This window comes from Gopherus flavomarginatus, chromosome 1 (genome assembly GCF_025201925.1).
Source record: "Gopherus flavomarginatus isolate rGopFla2 chromosome 1, rGopFla2.mat.asm, whole genome shotgun sequence".
Lineage (NCBI taxonomy): Eukaryota > Metazoa > Chordata > Testudines > Testudinidae > Gopherus > Gopherus flavomarginatus.
Genome location: NC_066617.1, coordinates 115,566,373 through 115,585,776, shown reverse-complemented (window position 1 = coordinate 115,585,776; position 19,404 = coordinate 115,566,373). Strand labels below are relative to the sequence as shown.

General features: G+C 45.8%; 1 protein-coding gene across 3 annotated transcripts in view; it reads left to right on the top strand.

Moving 5' to 3' along the window:
• WASHC1 (WASH complex subunit 1) overlaps positions 1-19,404 on the top strand; it is an 84,389-nt gene that overhangs the window by 15,636 nt on the left and 49,349 nt on the right. For 2 of the 3 annotated variants that reach the window (XM_050918783.1, XM_050918776.1), the window contains one exon: positions 4,385-4,538. The exons of the other annotated variant lie outside the window; for it this stretch is intronic. In XM_050918783.1, the coding sequence (XP_050774740.1) occupies positions 4,390-4,538 (149 nt within the window). In that variant the 5' untranslated portion in view covers positions 4,385-4,389. The remainder of the gene's footprint in view (positions 1-4,384; positions 4,539-19,404) is intronic. 3 annotated transcript variants of the gene reach the window in all.

Sequence of the window (19,404 nt, the reverse complement as noted above, 5' to 3'; positions counted from 1 at the left end):
GTCCAGACTAACCCGCGGCATCGGCGGGTTAAAATCGATTGCTCGGGGATCGATATATCGCGTCTAGTCTGGACGCGATGTATCGATCCCCGAGCGTGCTTACATCGATTCCGGAACTCCATCAACCCGATCGGAGTTCCGGAATCGACACGGAGAGCCGCGGACATCGATGCCACGCCGTCTAGACAGGTGAGTACCTCGATTTTAGAAATTCGACTTCAGCTACGTTATTCACGTAGCTGAAGTTGCGTATCGAAAATCGATTTTAATACCCTAGTCTGGACGTGGCCTAGGTTCCTTTCATGGACTGGTAAATGCTGCTGGGAAGGTGAGGGAGAGAACAATATCCTCTAAAGCTCCCCAGCTGTCTGCATTATATGCCAGTGCCTGTGGCTGGGGAGCTCTGGCTGCCCTGTTTATTCGCTCACTGTGAGGCACAGCTGGAGTTGGTCCCTGCTGCAGCTCTCTGATGGAAGAGCTGGGAAGCTAACTCTACCCGCCTCCCTTTTCACAGGGCTCTGTGTCCTCACAGCATCTTTCTGGCCAGAGAGCCCCTTCAAACATGGAGAAGCCCTTGTCTGGGTTTTTGTGTCTGAAGTAGGCAACCTGGGATCTTGAGACCTAAATCAGGTCTGTCTCTCCTGGGCTCTGGGCTCGTGAGCTGCTATTTAAGAGGTCTTGGGTACCAGGAGAGCTATGGTGGAGTGCAGCCTGCTGCAGGGCCTAATTACAACCTTATTAATGCCTGTTTCATCACTTCCTTTGAGCCTTCAGATGGTGATTAAACCTATTTATAGGGCCAGAGTTCCTTAATATTCAGCACAGTGCACCTCTTCCCAATCAAATCAGTATCATCTGCATCTCTGATTGCTGCTTAATAACATTGTAGAACATGCTTAATTAAAAAAGGTATAAATAGACTTTTTTCATCCTCTAACTTTTCAGAGTGTTTTCCCCTCTCTTCTGCCATCCAAATAAAACTTTACACAAACTGAGAAAAGGTTGGCTTAGCAAAGGGAGCGGGGAAAACCTTTTGTCTTTATCACCTGTGGGTCAACGGGAATCCATCCTGTGCTCCCACCAGGGTTATTTATCTGGCTTCTGCTCCACTGTTGAATCAAATTTCAGTTGAATCCAACTCACGCCAGGAACAATAATCCATGATGCAATAACGAGAGAGTTCAGTATAAAAGCAATTTCAGAAGCAGTTGCCACATTTTAAAGACTACACATTAATTTCTAAATGTCTAATCACCCATGAATGTTCCTTGGGGGCTTGATAGATTCACCTGGCTGCTGGAAGTGGGCAGTGTGACTGCTGCTGGCTCCAAATGGCTAAAATTTCTGGGCTGCTTAATGTTCCCTGCACCGGACACTGCATGTTGGGCATCACTCTTTCCCCTCTCACAATCAGAAGACACTCTGTGCTTCCCCAGCAGTATGCCAGGAAAGGGCTAAATTTAAAGCCCGATACGAACCAACTACACCAGAGCCAATCTGGCTTGACCAGAGCCCATCAGGTTGTTTACACATTTGACCCAACACTTTTGTAATGTGGTTTGCATTGGATTGCAAGGATCTAAATGCTGACCTGGACTCCATTTTCTTTACTTTGTTTCCTCCATGGAGCCACTGGGGCTATTTACTCCCTGGCCCTGCTGCCTGCCTCTCTTCTGGCCTGCTGCCCATGCCAGCTCTGCACCATGCACTTAAAGGACAGCTGGTTCCCCCTGCCCCTGGGCTGCTCCTCCAACATGTGTCTGCGCCACTGCCTTAGTTTCAAAGTTACAACAGAACAGGGATACCTCCCTCTAGCAAAGGGAACATTCACAAGTTGAGAAAACAATACGCCTTGCCTGGCGGTTACTTACAAGTTTGAAATATGAAAGACTTGTTCAGAAAGATTTGGAGAACATGGATTGATGTCTGGTCCCTCTTAGTCCCAAGAGCAAACACCACTAAAACAAAGAGCACAGCAAAAGCCTCCTGCCCTGCCTGCCAAAAATTTGAAAGTATCTTGTCCCCTTATTGGTCCTTTGGGTCAGGTGTCAACCAGGTTACCTGAGCTGCTTAACCCTTTATAGGTAAAAGGATTTTGGTGCCTCTGGCCAAGGGGGATTCTATAGTATTATATACAGGAGGGTTGTTACCTTTCCCTTTATAGTTAAGACAGTGGCAGTATGGGTTTTTCACACCTTGTCCCACTAATCTGCATCTCCTGGAAAGGGGTGATGGGAGCTGGACAGTAGCCCTTATGGCTTCTGAGTGCCAGTAACTTGATTCAACTTGTAATATTAGCTTTTTTGTGTGTTGACGCTTTTCAATTGGAAACTGGACTGAGGCAATCAATTAATTTTATACAGATCTCTGAAGAAATCAGATTTTAAGTTTTCCTAATTCTTGTTGATGCTTATGATGTTTGCCTTGGCTTATTGCCCTGCAATGATGAGATGGCTCAATGCTTTTATATCTCGATGTCAGCCTGTCACCCTGCTCTTTGGCTGACAAAGTCGAACAATTGTGGAAGCATAAGAGTTGAAGTTGAGTTATGCTTAATAAAGCGATCAAAAAATGTCATCTTGCTGTTAGACTTATTACTCGTCTGATAATTCCATATCAAACTTGCTAGGCTTATAGATCGAAATAATTTCCTGTCCATCTGCAGAATAGGTTTGGTTGGGAGTATGAAAATTGATATCTTCTACTTCAAACATCATCAGCACTAAACATTCTGGATTCAGAACTTGGCTAATAGCCCTGCCTGTGATGCCTGAAGCAGAACAGAATTGGTCTTGCTCCTCTAGAGTCGTCTGCAGTTTCGATGGCTGGACTTGGCTGGTTAGTTTGCTAACAAAACTAAGATTGTGTCTACAGGGAAACACCTCTGTTCCCCACTTCTTTTAATGATCTTTCCCCACAATCAGATTTGGTTACAGGAAAATGGAAACTGACTCCACAGAATTATAGAAGGTGTTTCCTTACCATATGTGGTGGGAAATCTTGGATCTGAGGGAACAAATTCAGAACTGATGTGTAATTTACCCATCAAGAAGTGACTAGAGGGAAGAGTTATTTGGTGTAACTCATGTGTTGTGCAGCTGAAAGATGATTTGAAGTGTGTGTAGCGACCGCTGTAATTTATCTCTTTACATCCTCTTATAAATGGCTCTATCCATCTCTTCAGGCCCTTGTCATGTAGGTTACCCATTGTAGACTCTACAGATATGGTAATTGCACCACCTAACACATCCCTTCTGAATTAGGCTCCAGGAGCAAATTGGGGGAAATTCTCCTGATAGCAGCAGAGTGTGTGGTCCCGAGAGTGTTCTTTGCACAAGACTGGTCCCTGAACAAGACCGTGTGAAAACTGTAATATCTCCCAGTACCACCAGAGGGAGCACGAAGGCTAAGGGCTTTTTTACTATCGTCTTTCTAATAAACTTAATTTTCATCTCACATTAGCATCTTTTTGAATTTTAATGAGTTAATACTTGTATTATGGCCCCAAGTACGGTCTGGGTCCCACTGTGCTGGGTGCTATACAAACACATTGAGACAATTCTTGCCTCAAGTTCATTACAATCTAAATAGACAAGACACACAAAGGGAGGAAGCTGAAAACAGATACGGGTGAAGTGATTTGACCAAGGTCACAAAGCAGGCTAATGGAAGAGGTGAGATTGGAACCCAGGTCTCCTGACCCCTAATGCTTTCTCGATTAGACCATACTACCTCCCAAATAATAGTAATGAGTAGACTTGCCTTCCATTTTCAGTGTATCCAGAGAAGCTGGTTTCTGTAGTGATTCCCTCTCTCTGGTTCCTGGCAGTTTTTTCTTCTTGTACGGTGAACCAAGGCAGACCCTCCGGAAAACTACAGGAGCAATTGAGGGTGACACCAACACATTTGGCTAATTACATGAAAGAGACTGTTGCACATTTCTAGATGGTGCTGTTCTAGGATGTGCCTAGCTTGCCCTTTCCTTCACAGTTTCTGGGTGTTCTCTCTCATGTCTACCTGAGGGCTGGTCTACACTGCGGGGGGGGGATCGATCTAAGATACGTGACTTCGCGTAGCTGAAGTCGAAGTATCTTTGTTCTACTTACCTGGCCGTCCTCACAGTGGCAAGTCGACTGCTGCGGCTTCCCCGTCAACTCCGCTTACTCCTCCTGCGGAGGTGGAGTACGGGCATCGATTTGGGGATCAATTTATCGTGTCTAGACGAGATGTGATAAATCGATCCCCGATAGATCGATTACTACCCCCTGATCTGGTGGGTATTGTAGACGTGGCCTAAGTCAAGGAGAAGAGTAAAGATATAAGGTTCCTGGGATGAGATGGAGCTGCTTATGCTGCAATTACCTGTTCACACTCTCTCTCACAGGCACAATGGCTGCAGTGACCCAGAAGCACTTCTTGGAAGGGCAGACTTACTCTGTCCCTCTGATCCAACCGGACTTGCGCAGGGAAGAGGCTGTTCATCAGGTTGCAGATGCACTTCAGTATTTGCAGAAAGTGTCTAGTGATATCTTCAACAGGTATGTTGCTGTCACACAGGGAACTGGGACTGATGCTGAGTGCCAAGCAGGAGAAAATCAAATACTGCAATAAGACTTTGACACTGAAGGGGGCCTTGGAGAGCCACCAGAGTTCCAAAGGGGGTGGGGAGGGCCAGATGTACCCTAGCAAAAATAGACTGAGTTAAGGTGTGTTCAGTAAGATTAAGGCTGAGATTGTGTCATGATCTTTTTAATAGGGCTGTCAATTAACTACTGTTAACACCTGCGATTACAGCACAGCACAATTAACGTGCATTAATTGCAGACCCTCTGGGTGGGAAGGCAGCAAGAGCTGCTCCAAAAAACTTTTTTGGTCAGGCGCAGTAACACAGGCTGCCACCAGAGGGCGGGAAGATACAAGGCTACAGAGAGCAATGTAGTTCTCATCCCCCCATTTTTAAAGTAAAAACTAGGGCTGTCGATTAATGGGAATTAACTCATGTGACTAACTCAAAAATTAACTGCAATTAAAAAAATTAATCGTGATTAATCACACTGTTAAACTATAGAATACCAATTGAAATTTGTTAAATATTTTTGGATGTTTTTCTACATTTTCAAATGTATTGATTTCTGTGACAACACAGCATACAAAGTGTACAGGGTTCAGTTTGTTTTTTATATAAATATTTGCACTGTAAAAATGATAAACAAAATGAATAGTATTTTTCAGTTTACCTCATACAAGTACGGTAGTGCAATCTCTTTATTGTGGAAGTGTAACTTACAAATGTAGATTTTTTTTGTTTTTGTTACATAACTGCATTCAAAAAACAAAACAATTTAACACTGTAGAGACTGCAGTCTACTCAGTCCTTCTTCTTGTTCAGCCAATCGCTAAGACAAACAAGTTTGTTTTCATTTATGGGAGATGCTGCTGACTGCTTCTTATTTACGTCACCCGAAAGTGAGGTGCTTGCATGGCACTTTTGTAGCCAGCATTGCAAGGTAGTTACATGCCAGATATGGTAATCATTCATATGCCCCTTCATGCTTCAACCACCATTCCAGAGGACATGCTTCCATGCCAATGAGGCTTGTTTAAAAAAAAAAAAAAGCCTTAATTAATTTTGTGACAACTCCTTGGGGGAGAATTGTATGTCTTCTGTTCTGTTTTACCTGCATTCTGCCATATATTTCATGTTATAGTAGTCTCAGATGATGATTCAGCATGTGCTGTTCATTTTAAGAACACTTTCGCTGCAGATTTGACAAAAGGCAAAGAAGGTACCAATGTGAGATTTCGAAGGATAGCTACAGCACTCAACCCAAGGCTTAAGAATCTGAAGTGCTGTCCAAAATCTGTGAGTGACAAGGTATGGAGAATGTTTTCAGATGTCTTAAAAGAGCAACATTCCAACTACAGAACCCGAACCACAATACAAGAAAAACAACCTGCTGGTGCATCCGACTCAGATGATGAAAATGAACATGCGTTGGTCCACCGTGCTTTGAATCATTATTGAGCAGAACCCGTCATCAGCATGGATGCATGCTGACCCCCGCCTCCCTCTCCAATCCCCATGCCGCACGGAGTTGGGGCTGACCCAACCCACCCCAGTGCCGCCCAGGGCTGGGACTGACCCCCATCGCGAGCTAGGAGGCTTATTTCCCCCTCCTCCCCCAGCTCCATGCCTCCCCCAGCTAAAGCTGATGGCCCCTCAAGCTCTGCACCACTCAGGAGTCAGCTCTGAAGCCAGCACTGCTCACCAGCAGCAAATTTCTTGGCAGCCCTAATTTTTAGTAAAAGTCACAGATAGGTCACGGGCAAAAAAGAAAAATTCATGGAAGCCGTGACCTACCCTGACTTTCACTGAAAATATCGGTGACAAAATGGGGATCTGTGGGTCCCTACATGGCCTGAGGAGGGCAGCTGCGCAGGGACTAGGAGCCACCTGCAGCACCTGGGGACTCTGGTGTACCCCTACCACCTGCATGGGTTCCGTGACTTTCTGCAACCTCCATGACTGAATCGTAGCCTTAAGTGTGATCAAATAATTGCTGTGCTGGGTTTGCTTTAGCATGCAGCAATTTGGTAGTGTTTGTCTTCAACTCCATGGCAGGCTGCCACATACTGCAGTGTTATTTCTGCCACAGATCTGCTCATTTTCTTCTTTTTCACTTTTAATCGGGAAATCTAACTATTTATAATAACTTGCAGTGTCTTTTTCTTGTCTTTTGGTTTTGATCTCTGCTCAGCCATGTTGGTTGCAGTATGATTCCTCCCTAAGTTTCTAGTGTCTTGTACCTCCTAGTGTGTGCATCGTGAGATCTGAGACTGTATTTGAGTTTGCTGTTAAGTCCTAGTCTTTGGTCCCAGGTGAGTTGAATTATTCTGTCAAATAGTTCTTGCAGTGGCTTTAGTGAGGTTGTATTTGCCTAGTATATTTTTTTATGGTTTGGATAGATTTCCACTGTCCTTTCTCAGACTGGATTTTATAGCCAGCCTGAAACTCTGGTTTATTGTGAGGTCTAGGCATGTCCAATTCAGGTTGTGGGGTCTCTCTAAATCCATCAGTTTGGCGTTGCTTTTTTTTCCCCTGGCAGACCGTGATTTCAACGTTTCCTAGGACATGTTTGGCCTCTGTGCTAATAGCAATTCTTTAGCTGGTGTAGATTCCTCATCTTGAGAGGGTGATAGTATGATTAGGTTATCAACATGAAATGTCTGCTGTCCTCAGAGGTGAAAGTAAGCTGGTATGGTCTGGTACGGCATAATGTCAAGAGCCAGTACGCCGTGCCGGACTGGACTGGCTTCTGTGGCAGTGATTTAAAGGGCCCGGTGCTCCGGCCACTGTGGGGAGCCCTGGGCCCTTTAAAGCGCTGCCGGAGCTCTGGCAGCTGGGCTTAAGTTGGGATTTAAAGGGCCCGGAGCACCGGCCGCTGCGGGGAGCCCTGGGCCCTTTAATTTGCTCCTGAGCCCTGGGGCTCCCAGCCGCCTCTGCAACTGGGAGCGCTGGGGTGATTTAAAGGCCCTGGGGCTCCCAGCCACAGCTGGAGCCCCAGGGCCTTTAAATCTTGAAAGGCCTCACCTCTTCTGGTTGAGGTCATGCCTCTTCCTGTTGAGGCCACACCCCCGCTCAGGACTCCGGTAGTACCGGCAAGTCCTTAAGTTACTTTCACCCCTGGCTGTCCTATGTAATTGTGTTGCAAGAGTCTTGGGTACAGGAATTGCTCCAGTTGAGCAATTGAATCATTGACATGTAGGCTGGAATGGATAGACCTGAGGCTTTGTTCTCTCTTACTCCTTGCACTGTGGGAGCTCTGTGGGGTTGGGGAGGTTAGAGGGAGCTCTGGAGGGGCCAGAGACATGCAGAGGGGAGGTCTTATGGGAGCCCCAGTGGGTGGTGCGTGGGGTCCCTGTCTGAAATCCTTATTCTGTGCATGAATAAAGCTATCAGCTAACAGGAGCTGTTCTTTCATTTCTGTACTTGCTGTTTTGTGAGGCAATGCTCTGTAATTTCTCTGGGGATGAGGGCCTTCTCCTTAGCATGCAAGTCACTCGCAAGTCCTGAACGCTGACTTGACACTGCTTCCTTACTCTTCAGTGCGCTCATGACTTTTAATTACAATTTTTTTCCAACAGCAGAGGAGACTTCATTGGGCCCTTTGTTTGCTTTGCCTTTCTTCTGAGATCTCTGCTCTCCAATATAATTAATAATGTTTTAGTAATTATGCAGGCGTCTGATTAAAAGTTCCCCAACCTTGGGTGTTCTGTGCCAATCAAGAGAGAGGCTTTCAAGGTGAGAACTTTGCTACTTAGAAAAAGTGGCCTCTTCTCTTCCCTGAGATAAGGCAGCTATATCTCCTGTTTCCAGGAAGGAGCAGCCTTATCAGGAGGAAGCTGCCTGTTCTGAACTGTAAATCACCAGCTCACTGTGATGGGGTGAAAGAAACTTGTGCAATATAGCAGGTTCAGCTGAGTGTGTCACGCTCCTTGCGTATGTGGTGTGAGAGAGACAGAAACTTTGTTGCTATGTTGTAGTAGCAGATTGCTTGGTACTGCACTTCCAGGAATGGCAAGGAAATCTGTATAACTGTCTGAGGTGAAGTGGAAGAAGGTCTGAGTTTTTCCCCACCCCATCCATGTTATGTGCTCTAGTATCTGCTTTGAATTTTAACTGGATGATGACATGAATGACAGATGAGGATTTCTTCTGGTTAAAACAATCTACCTTAGGAATGATCTTCCTCCTGAGGGCACTTATGCTCTCCATCCTCAGGACTATGTTGCTGATGATACAGAAAGGGCGCCAGTGATGTGATGAGGGCTGTCATGAACTGTCTAGGTCTCACATAACCCTGGGATAGGGGCAGAGGAGGGGCATATGCTGGGTAGGTTAATGGAGGCCAGGGGCTGCCACAGTGAAGAGGATACGTGGAGTTAGCCTCCTTGAAGAGGGCACAAAGGACATCTTTGGATTTTGGGAAGAGGGAGAAAGGAAAAGGGAAACTTCTTGCAGCTTGGGAAGGTTTAGGAACCATCACATGTAACAAGTGCAGAAAATCTGTGCCTGTTTTCTAGTTTGCAAATGCTCTGTCCTTGGCTTTGGCTCTGGTAAACTACTTAGTGATGAAAGCATTTCTCATGGTTGACTAATCTGTAAAGAGCCAAAGGGATCTGTGGCTGGGGGGGTCTGTGGTCAAGACCTATAGTTCTCCCATTCACAGATAAAGATTTTTAAGGTTAGTTTAATGCTAGTGAAAGATGTTTGACAGCCCTGAAGAATGAGCCCTCCTATCTTCAGAACAGGTAAAGCATTTGGGGAGAGGGAGGGTTCTTGTGTGACTGCAGCAGCAATATCTGATCTGTCCTGTCCTTGGATTGGGACCAAGAGGCACCATCTCCAGGGAATGGGTAGGAATTTTGGCCTTCATGACTGGTTCAGACCTTAGTGATTTGGTTGCTGCCACTAGGGAGGTGATATTACTGTGTTGTTGCAATCGAGTGCTTACATCGGTGAGACACATTTAAGTGTTAGACACAGGCCCAACTAGGTTGACACAAGGTGACTTATTTTGACTTAACTTTGCAGTGTATATCAGGCCTGAGACCCACCCAGGGTTGCCTGAAATAGAATACACCAAACTCAGGTGTGCTGGTAGTGTTTGCTATAGATGCTAGGCCCTAAACTGGGACAACACTTGTCACTTGAGCTGTCAGTTCCTGTATTCTGTTACCAATCTTACTAACAGTCCAGTCCCCTTCAGAGAATTCCTGTCCTCTTGATGCCAGTATTCGTGGGTTTGCTGGAGTGAGAGGCTGAAGCTATAGTTATCGGGACCATATTCCAGTTTGATGGAAATTTTATTCTGTTGCATGTTAGCTAGGAAATGAGTTCATGTAATTGGCCCACCGTGGAAACTAGAATGCAGGCAGCATTCACTGCTCGATCAGGGCTAAAACAGTTTAGAGCAGGGGGAGTCTATTATTATTTATTTTTTGGTAAAGTCCAAATTTCTTGGTCGAGGTCCAAACTCTAGAGAAAATAATTATAATAAAAAATAACAATGATGACAAGTAACTAAAAATTTCAGGTTCCGTTCAAAAGCGTTTGGCGGTCTGGATTTGGCCCACGGTCCACCTGCTGACTACCCTCGGTTAGGATTATATGTTGAAGGGTGCTCTTTTATGCTTTAAAAAAAAAAAAGTCTTTATATCATAGTCTTAAGATTCTTACTGATCTTGAAATGTCAGGAGTCTAACTCTGGGGCAGCCAAAGAGCGCTTCTAATACTCTCCTCAGGAACCAGAGTGACTGCCTACAACACTTGATTAACAAGGGGCCCTCTTCTTCTTTTCCTAATTACTGTCCCCTATATGGGGCCTTGGATTGGAATCATCTGCCATTGTTCCTGCCACTCAGATGCTATTGGTGATGCAATTCATCTGACTTTGGCACGTTTCATTGCTTTTCTGATGGGCTCTTGGCTGTCTGGGACTTCTCTGTGAGGAGTTAGCTCTTCTCTCGAGTTATGGAGTTTTTGGTTTCCTGCTAATGTTTGTTGGGGTGGGTGTGGTATTTTGTTTTTGTAGTGGTTTTTTTTTGCAGAGCTTGTTAAACTCCTATGATACACACACTCGCTGTTCAAACTACTCCCTGATCTGGAGCATATACTCCAGGCTTGTTACTGTAGTATGATGTGTAAAAAATCAGATAGGGATTTTAGGATATTTTGGCTTTTAAGATACCTTATTTGTGTTTTACTGCCACAACATTTACGTTAATTTTGGTCTGGAGCTTGCTTGTCATGTCTTGGCTTCCTCTGTTGTAAATCACCAGTCTCAACACAGAAGAAAAGTTTAACACTTAAAAACAAACCCGAGCAAGTCTCTGTAGGTTTGAATTTCCTTATTCCCTCCCTATTTGCATGGAACAGGATTTTGAGAAACTTTAAAATTTTTTCCCATACAAAATTACAACTCAAAGAAATTAAATATACTTGAAAGAGTTTGTAGATACTAGAAACTTTAGGCTGTTATTTCAATCTGTGAAGAACTTTTATTTTAATGTCAAAAAGGAAGTGATGGAAATATTAAGGTTCTTTTGAGGCCTATTGGGAAACAATAAGAATGATACAGAACAGCCTACAAGCCTAGGGAGGAAGTAGAATGGGTGGAGTCATTGGTGATTGGGGAGATGGGCAGTAGCTAGTGAGTGGATTCAACTGTTATTGAATAGTGAAGAGGAGAATAGGTGGAGAGGTGAACTGTTAGGGGATTTGGTTGGTTAAGATCTAGAGATTTCTGGAAGGTGGGCTGAGGATCTGATGTATAAAGATAGCCTAGTTCTAGTGTAATCTTAGCCACGTCTACACTGGCACATAGGTTGGTATAACTTACGGCGCTCTGGGATGTGATTAATCCACACCCCTGATTGATGTAAGTTATACTGACCTAAGTGCCAGTGTGCACAGCACTATGTCAGTGGGAGAGCTTCTGCTGCCAACGTAGCTACTGCTTCTTGTGGTGAAGACACTGGGCCAACAGAGAAAGCTCTCCTGTTGGTTTGATTACTTCAACTCCCACAAGTTCTGCAGCTGCATCAGTGCCGCTGTGGCACTTCTAGTGCAGAGGTAGCTTCACTTTTGAATGCATTAGGTGTGTCTTTCTCCTGTTAACTGTAGGAAATGTGAAAGCTGCTGCTTAGTAGTGGAAATGGTGATAGGCAGATGTTTGGCAATCAGTAAAAACTAAGAATTAAAAATTTTATTAAAGCAAATGTTTGAAATGAAATATACACAGGTTGAGAGGGAAGGTACTGTACATCTGGGGTCAGGCTTGGGTGATGGGAGGTTACAGATACCGTTTGCAAGGATGCATGTCGCATAACCGGCATAGACCCAGATTGGAGTGCAAGGGTTTTTAAAGTGCCAGTGAATAAGTGGGCTCGGGTTCGCCACCCATGGAATGAATAAGGAGTCCAAGTCAGTATCGATGGAGCGGATAGGTACATGGGTGGGGTGCGTCCCTTGGTCCCTCAGGGAAGGAAGTGGGTTATTTCCCTGGTCGGCTGTCTCAATTACTCAGTGTGGTATTGGCGATGTCTGGTAATGTATTCGGTATAAATGTCTCTGAACCACCTGATGGTGTTGGACACCATGAGCTGTCTCCTGAGCTGGGTGTAGCATTGACCGACCCCACATGCTCTCAGAACTAGCTCGTTGCGGGTTCCCATGAGCCCAGGGCTCCCATGATCAGGGCTTGTACCTGGGCTTCGTAGCCCTGGATTCTCAGGGTCTCAGCCAGCGAGGCATACTTCGACTGCTTCCATGCTCGGGCCTTGTGGAAGGCAGGGGATCGGTTTTCGAAAGGCACAGTGACGTCTACCAGGAGGACCTTTTTTCTTTTCTGCGTCCATCACGATGATGTCGAGTCGCAGTCGGCTGTCTGTCCTAGGGATGGCGGAGTCGACGGTGATCTCTATTACAGTGGTGCAGCCCCTTCCCTGGCTCCATGTGAGCAAGGATCTGGGGAATACTTCATACATATCAGAAGCTCTAAAACAGTGGGGCGAGGGTGGGGGAGATAGGAACACTCACTCAGATGAATGGAGCAGTTCGCATGTTTCAGCTATTGTTTCAGGCTGTATTCCTCTCCTGGGGTATTCTCAATCAGCTGAGAGCATCACATTGAAATGAATGGGCCACATCACATCCTTCCAAGCCTCCTATGCTGCAGATGAATATGCAGAAGGAGCCCTTTATCTCCATCATCCCTCTGTCCTTCCTATTTAAAGGACAACACTTCTTTGTGCTCTAAAATCCACATGCTTGCTTGAATTTCCTTGAAATTTGCTAGGCTTCATGGGAGAGCAGAGTGAGGTTTATGACCCACATTTGGGGTCATTTGAGCCAGAGTTCAGAGATGTAAGATCCTCCCCCCCCAAAAAAAGCAATATTTTAACATTTCTAGGTGTCTTCCCCCCACCCCCCCCCCCCCCCTTAAAGCAGCACTGGAGATCAGTATCGCTGTGATGGGTCAGAATCATCTTAGGGTATGGCTACACTTGCATTTCAAAGCGCTGCCGCGGCAGCGCTTTGAAGTTTCGAGTGTGGTCGCAGCGCTGGGAGAGAGCTCTCCCAGCACTGCATGTACTCCACATCCTCTACGGGTGTAGCTTGCAGTGCTGGGAGCCGCGCTCCCAGCGCTGCGGCACTGTTTACACTGGCGGTTTACAGCGCTGTATCTTGCAGCGCTCAGGGGGGTGTTTTTTTCACACCCCTGAGCACGAAAGTTGCAGCGCTGTAAAACGCCCGTGTAGCCATGGCCTTCAGTTGGTCTTTTTAATTATTTATTTATTTAAGCCAAGGTAGTGCAGGGCACCCACTAAGTCTGTGTGGGACCCAAATTATGAATGGTATTTAAGAACATGTTGACTTCTTTGCTAGTGTACGGAAGGATTACGGTGTGCATGCGCCAATAAAATAAAAAACCATGAGAGGATGTCTATACAGCTGCTTTATGTTTTTCCGGCATAATGCTGATGCCATTGCCCCTGCTGAACACCCTGCTGCTGATATTTCTAGTCCAAACCTTTGTACACCTGTGCAATAAAGATTTAGTAACTCATGTTGCTTGCTACAAGTTGTCTCAGCTCTAAGTGTTTGTATTTTAGGTGGAGGTTTACTATAATCACAGCAGAACAGTCAGCAACTTATCTAACCAACATTTTTGTTTTATCAGATGGAGAGGAGATGGAGAGCTGTGACAGAGGATGGGCATAGGGAGAGAGAAGGGTGGGAAAATGAGGATGGATCGTAGGCAAGCCTTGGATTGGTTGTTTAAGGAAAATCTGTATATTACTAGCCCCTGGAGTGCAGGGCAAAGGGCTATTTCCTGATCTCGGGACAGATTAATGGGATGTTTCCAAAGGCTCCCTGACTTGAGGGAAATGAAATGGGTGCACTGCCACGGTTACCAGCATGTGGGTTCTGGCGATTCCTGGATCACAAGGTTGCAGAAATTTGTGGGAGAGCAAGGAGTACATCATGACATGGCGATTGCTGACAACAGGCTGATTTGGGTGGCTTGTGTTGGGATCATGTTTTGCCCACTTTGCAGCATCTAACTGACGACCTAAGAGGATCTATCAGACATTGTGGTGATTCACTTGAGCAGAAATGATCTGGGCCTTATTCCTGCTGTTCACCTCATAGAGTGTATGAGAGCAGATTTGGATGGCATCAGAGATTTGTGTCCGGGAGCTGCAATAGCTTTCTTTGATTTGGCTGAGCAGCTGACTAATTGCTACATTGACAACATGAAAGCTATTAATAAGTGTTGGAAAAACATTAATCAGGAAATTGGAGAGTTCATGGCTGACTGGAAAACGTGTACCATATGGCATAGAAACATTACAAGCTCTGACATCCCCTGTTTCTTGTAGATGGGGTACATTGGACAGGGATCTGAGGATCTTTCTCTCAGTTGTTTGGAACAGAAATGCTGTCTGTGATTTCTCTCACTGGTCCTACCACGAACTCCACCCTCCAACCATTCTGAAACACCATTCCACTGTAACATAACTGTCCTTCTCTCCAGGCACTGCATGTGAGTTGGGTTACAGGAAGGAAGAAGTAATGGCAATAGATATGTATGTACACCAGGAAGATGAGTTCCCTGCTTGCAATGGGGGGTTCCTCGGTACAGTAGTGGGGAGGAGGCCAGATTGGAGGGAGGAACAGTTGAGAAATGGGTCAGGGGGGTGGCTGGGGAAGTGTGCCATAGCAGTGCTGGTGGGGCCCAATTAATGGGGAGGGAGAGAGGGTGGCTGGTTCAGTATGTAAATTGCAGGACATGGTACACACAACTGCATAAATGATTGCTAACTCCTACCAACAACATCTTTTTTCTATTTAAAAATAAAGTGGGAAATTCAATGGCAAAATACTACATTAAAACAGAGTTAAGGTTGCTTGGTGGGATGTCATCCCTTTGCAGAACACTGAGGGTACGTCTACACTACGGGATTATTCCGATTTTACATAAACCGGTTTTATAAAACAGATTGTATAAAGTCGAGTGCACGCGGCCACACTAAGCACATTAATTTGGCGGTGTGCGTCCATGGTCCGAGGCTAGCGTCGATTTCCGGAGCATTGCACTGTGGGTAGCTATTCCGTAGCTATCCCATAGTTCCTGCAGTCTCCCCCGCCCCTTAGAATTCTGGTTTGAGAGCCCAGTGGCTGATGGGGCAAAAATCATTGTCGCGGGTGGTTCTGGGTAAATGTCGTCAGTCATTCCTTCCTCCGGGAAAGCAACGGCAGACAATCATTTCGCGCCCTTTTTCCCTGGATTGCCCTGGCAGACGCCGTGGAACGGCAACCATGGAGCCCGTTCAGCTTTTTTTTTTTTTTTTACAGTCACCGTATGTGTACTGGATGCCGCGGACAGAGGTGCTACTTCAGTGCTACACAGCAGCATTCATTTGCTTTTGCATGATAGCAGAGACGGTTACCAGTCGTTCTGTACCGTCTGCTGCCGGTGTAAATCGGCAATGAGATGACGGTTATCTGTCCTTCTGTACTGTCTGCTGCTATCATGGGTGCCCCTGGCTGAGATCGGCCGGGGGCGCAAAGGCAAAACTGGGAATAACTCTCTGAGTCAGTCCCTCCTTTATGGTTTCTAAAAATAGTCAGTCCTGCCTAGAATATGGGGCAAGTGTACTAGAGAAGCAGTGTATCAGAGAGCACAGCTGCTCCATGTCAGATCCCACAGAAATGATGAGCTACATGCCATTCACGGGAGGTGCCCCTGCAACAACCCCACCCGTTGCTTCCCTCCTCCCCCAACCTTCCTGGGCTACCATGGCAGTGTCCCCCCCATTTGTGTCATGAAGTTATAACGAATGCAGGAATAAGAAACAGTGACTTGTTAGTGAGATAAAATGAGGGGGAGGCAGCCTCCCGGTGCTATGAGAGTCCAGGCAGGACATTAAGCAGTGCAGAGGAGAGGAGCCCAGCATCCCGCTGCTATGATAGTCCAGGCAGTACAGAATCTTTTCTTTACACAGGAAAGGGTGGGGGCTGATGGAGCTCAGCCCCCAGTTGCTATGATGAGGACGGTTACCAGCCGTTCTGTCCCATCTACTGGGAATGACCAGGAATCATTCCTATTTTTACCCAGGCGCCCCCGGCTGACCTCATCTGAGGCAAGCCAGGAGCACTGATGGGCTGATAGTGACGATGGATATCAGTCATATTGTACCGTCTGCCACCAGGGAGGGGAGAGGAGTGGATACTGCTCTTCACTGCTGCAGCATCGCATCTACCAGCAGCATTCAGTAGACATAGGGTGACATTGAAAGAAGTCAAGAAACGATTTCTTTCCCTTTTCTTTCACGTGGGGGGGGGAGTAAATTGACGAGCTATTCCCTGAACTACACCGGACAATGTGTTTGAACCTACAGGCATTGGGAGCTCAGCCAAGAATGCAAATACTTTTCGGAGACTGCTGTGGACTGTGGGATAGCTGGAGTCCTCAGTACCCCATCCCTCCTTCCATGAGCGTCCATTTGAGTCTCTGGCTTCCCGTTATGCTTGTCACGCAGCACTGTGTAGCCTGTAGATTTTTTTTTTCAAACGCTTTGTCATTTTGTCTTCTGTAACAGAGCTCTGATAGAACAGATTTGTTTCCCCATACAGCGATCAGATCCAGTATCTCCCGTACGGTCCATGCTGGAGCTCTTTTTGGATTTGGGACTGATCAGAGCTCCACGCTAGGCAAACAGGAAATGAAAATCAAAATTTCGTGGGGCTTTTCCTGTTTACCTGGCCACTGCATCCGAGTTCAGATTGCTGTCCAGAGCGGTCACAGTGGTGCACTGTGGGATACCGCCTGGAGGCCAATACCGTCAATTTGCGGCCACACTAACCCTAATCCGATATGGTAATACCGATTTTAGCGCTACTCCTCTCGTTGGGGAGGAGTACAGAAACCAATTTAAAGAGCCTTTTATATCGATATAAAGGGCCTCGTAGTGTGGATGGGTGCAGCATTAAATCGGTTTAACGCTGCTAAAATCGGTTTAAATGCATAGTGTAGACCAAGCCTGAGATGAGCAAAACTCAAACTTCTGAAAACCAGGAAATGCACAGTTAAGGTTGCCCGTGCATTTAACACTTTTACTCTGCCAACCCCACAGTGGGTGAAATGTACAAGTTCTTCACCTCCTTTTACAACCCATTCATTCTCATTCACAGGATTTCATCTAACACTATTAAAGGAGTGGGGGGTTACCCATGTTGCCCTGGAGCTGACAGTAGCCAATGGGAATTATTGCATACACTGCAGGTGCAGTCACTGCGTTAGGTTTACCTACACTAAATGGTGGAGGCAGTAGCAGGGCCTGCTAGTGCATGTATGATACGAGGAATCTGTGGATTACTTTAAGGTGTGTGACCAAGCTGTGATTATGATAGGAGATATGTTTTGCACCCTCCAATGTGAGTGAGCAAAGGTAAGAGTTGCCATGTGTACCTTCAGGATCCAGTATGTGTTGTTTCATTGTGTACATTATATAACAGCAGGGCACAGGGGTTTTATTATGAAGGGCATTGTCAACAGTGAGCAGTCTAAGCATTTAGTATCTGCATGCACTCCAGGTAAAGTGAGTGAGGTCAGCGTCAGATGTAGCTGTGCTGATTGGTGAAGGAACCATAGTTAGCTCTGCTTGGTAGAGGAGTGTGTGTGTGAGAGAGTGAGTGAGCTTTGGATTACTTTGAGGTGTGATACAGCTGTGATTGTAATATGAGGAGATGTTTTCCATACTCTTGAGGAAAGGGAAGAGGTGCATGTATAGTTTCAGGATCCTGCATGCATCATTTCTGTGCAGAATTGTATAGGTTAAGTCAGTAGCAGGACATAGAGCTTTTATTGCAAAGGCTATTGTCCGCAGTAAGGTGGAATATGAAAGGATTTTAATGCTTTTATGGTGACTAAGTTAAAGTGCAGGTTGAGATGGTATCCTGTGGATAAGTGTAAGGGAGCTGTAAAAAGCTGGGAAGTGGTTCTTAATTTGTGCATGGGTTGTATTATTTCTGGGGGGTGTGTGTGTGTGTAAACCAGATTCTGAAATTTCCTGAATCTGTAATGCCAAAGGTCAGTGTGAGTATGTGCATGTTGAGGCCTTGTTCAAAGAGGGTAGAGGCAAGATGGGGTGGGCAACCTTTTTTTTCTTCTTTCTTATCTTTTAATAGCGTTAAATGGAATCCTGTGGGTGAGAGTGAAAGGAAGTAAAGCGCTTTACTACTGAGGGAATTCTGCACCACTGTGCATGCATAGAATTCATGTGCCATGCACAGCTTTTTTTTTCTCAGCAGAAAATACATTCTGCATAGAAGTGCTTCAGTTATGCCTTTCGCCCACCAGGGGCTGCTGTGTCACCAGAACAGAAAGCAGCCACTCTCAGGTGGGAGGGGCTCCAGCAATGGATAGGGAAGAGAACAGGTTGCCTTCCTCACAGCACCTGCCCATAGGACCAGGTGAGGAGGCACAGGATATGAGGGGATGGACAACATGAGGTATATGGGTGGGGGGGTCACAGACTGGAGTTCAGAAGGGCTAGTGGGAGGCACAGACTGGGGTGGGGGTTGAATGGGAGTGGGGATGCAGGGACACATGCTCATGGTGGAGGAGGGTGTCTGAGTGGAGGTGCAGGGACACATGGGGATGAGGGAGGGAGGTGCAGGGACACATGGGGACGGGGACAGATGTGCCTGACTGAATGGGAGAGTAGGGTCCGCCATGGTCTGCAACTCCCTAACAATCCCCCCCCAAAACCCACCCGTTTCATACTTCTCCCTCCCACACCCAACAGTCCTCCAAGTTCATACCCAAGCTCCTTCAGCTCCTCCATTACCCCTGAATCCCCTAAGCCTTCGCACTGCTTCTCTAGGGTGTGAGAGTTTAAAGGGTTTCTGTATTATAGTTTTAAGTGAATTACTCCAAGTTCTGTATTAATATGCCTAGTAAGGAATCTATTTGACAAAAAAAAAATTTCCAGAATCTTTTTGTTGCCTGTATTGTTACAGACATACTTGCTGACAAGTATTTTGAAATAAATTACCAAAATAATTGAAACTGGTGTGATTATATTGTGTTATTTTGACAAATAAAATATGCAAAATTTTAAAATATCGAGTGTAGAATTTTTAAAATTTTTTGGTGCAGAATTCCCCCAGGAGCAAGAGCTTGTACATTTCAGCAACTGTGGGGTTGGCAGAGTAAAGGGGTGTGTGTGTGTGTGTGTGTTAACAGGGCTGTATTGAGGCATTGCTGAAAGAGGGCAGAGTTAAGATTTCATAGGCAACCTTAAATGTGCATTTTCTGGCTTTCAAAAATT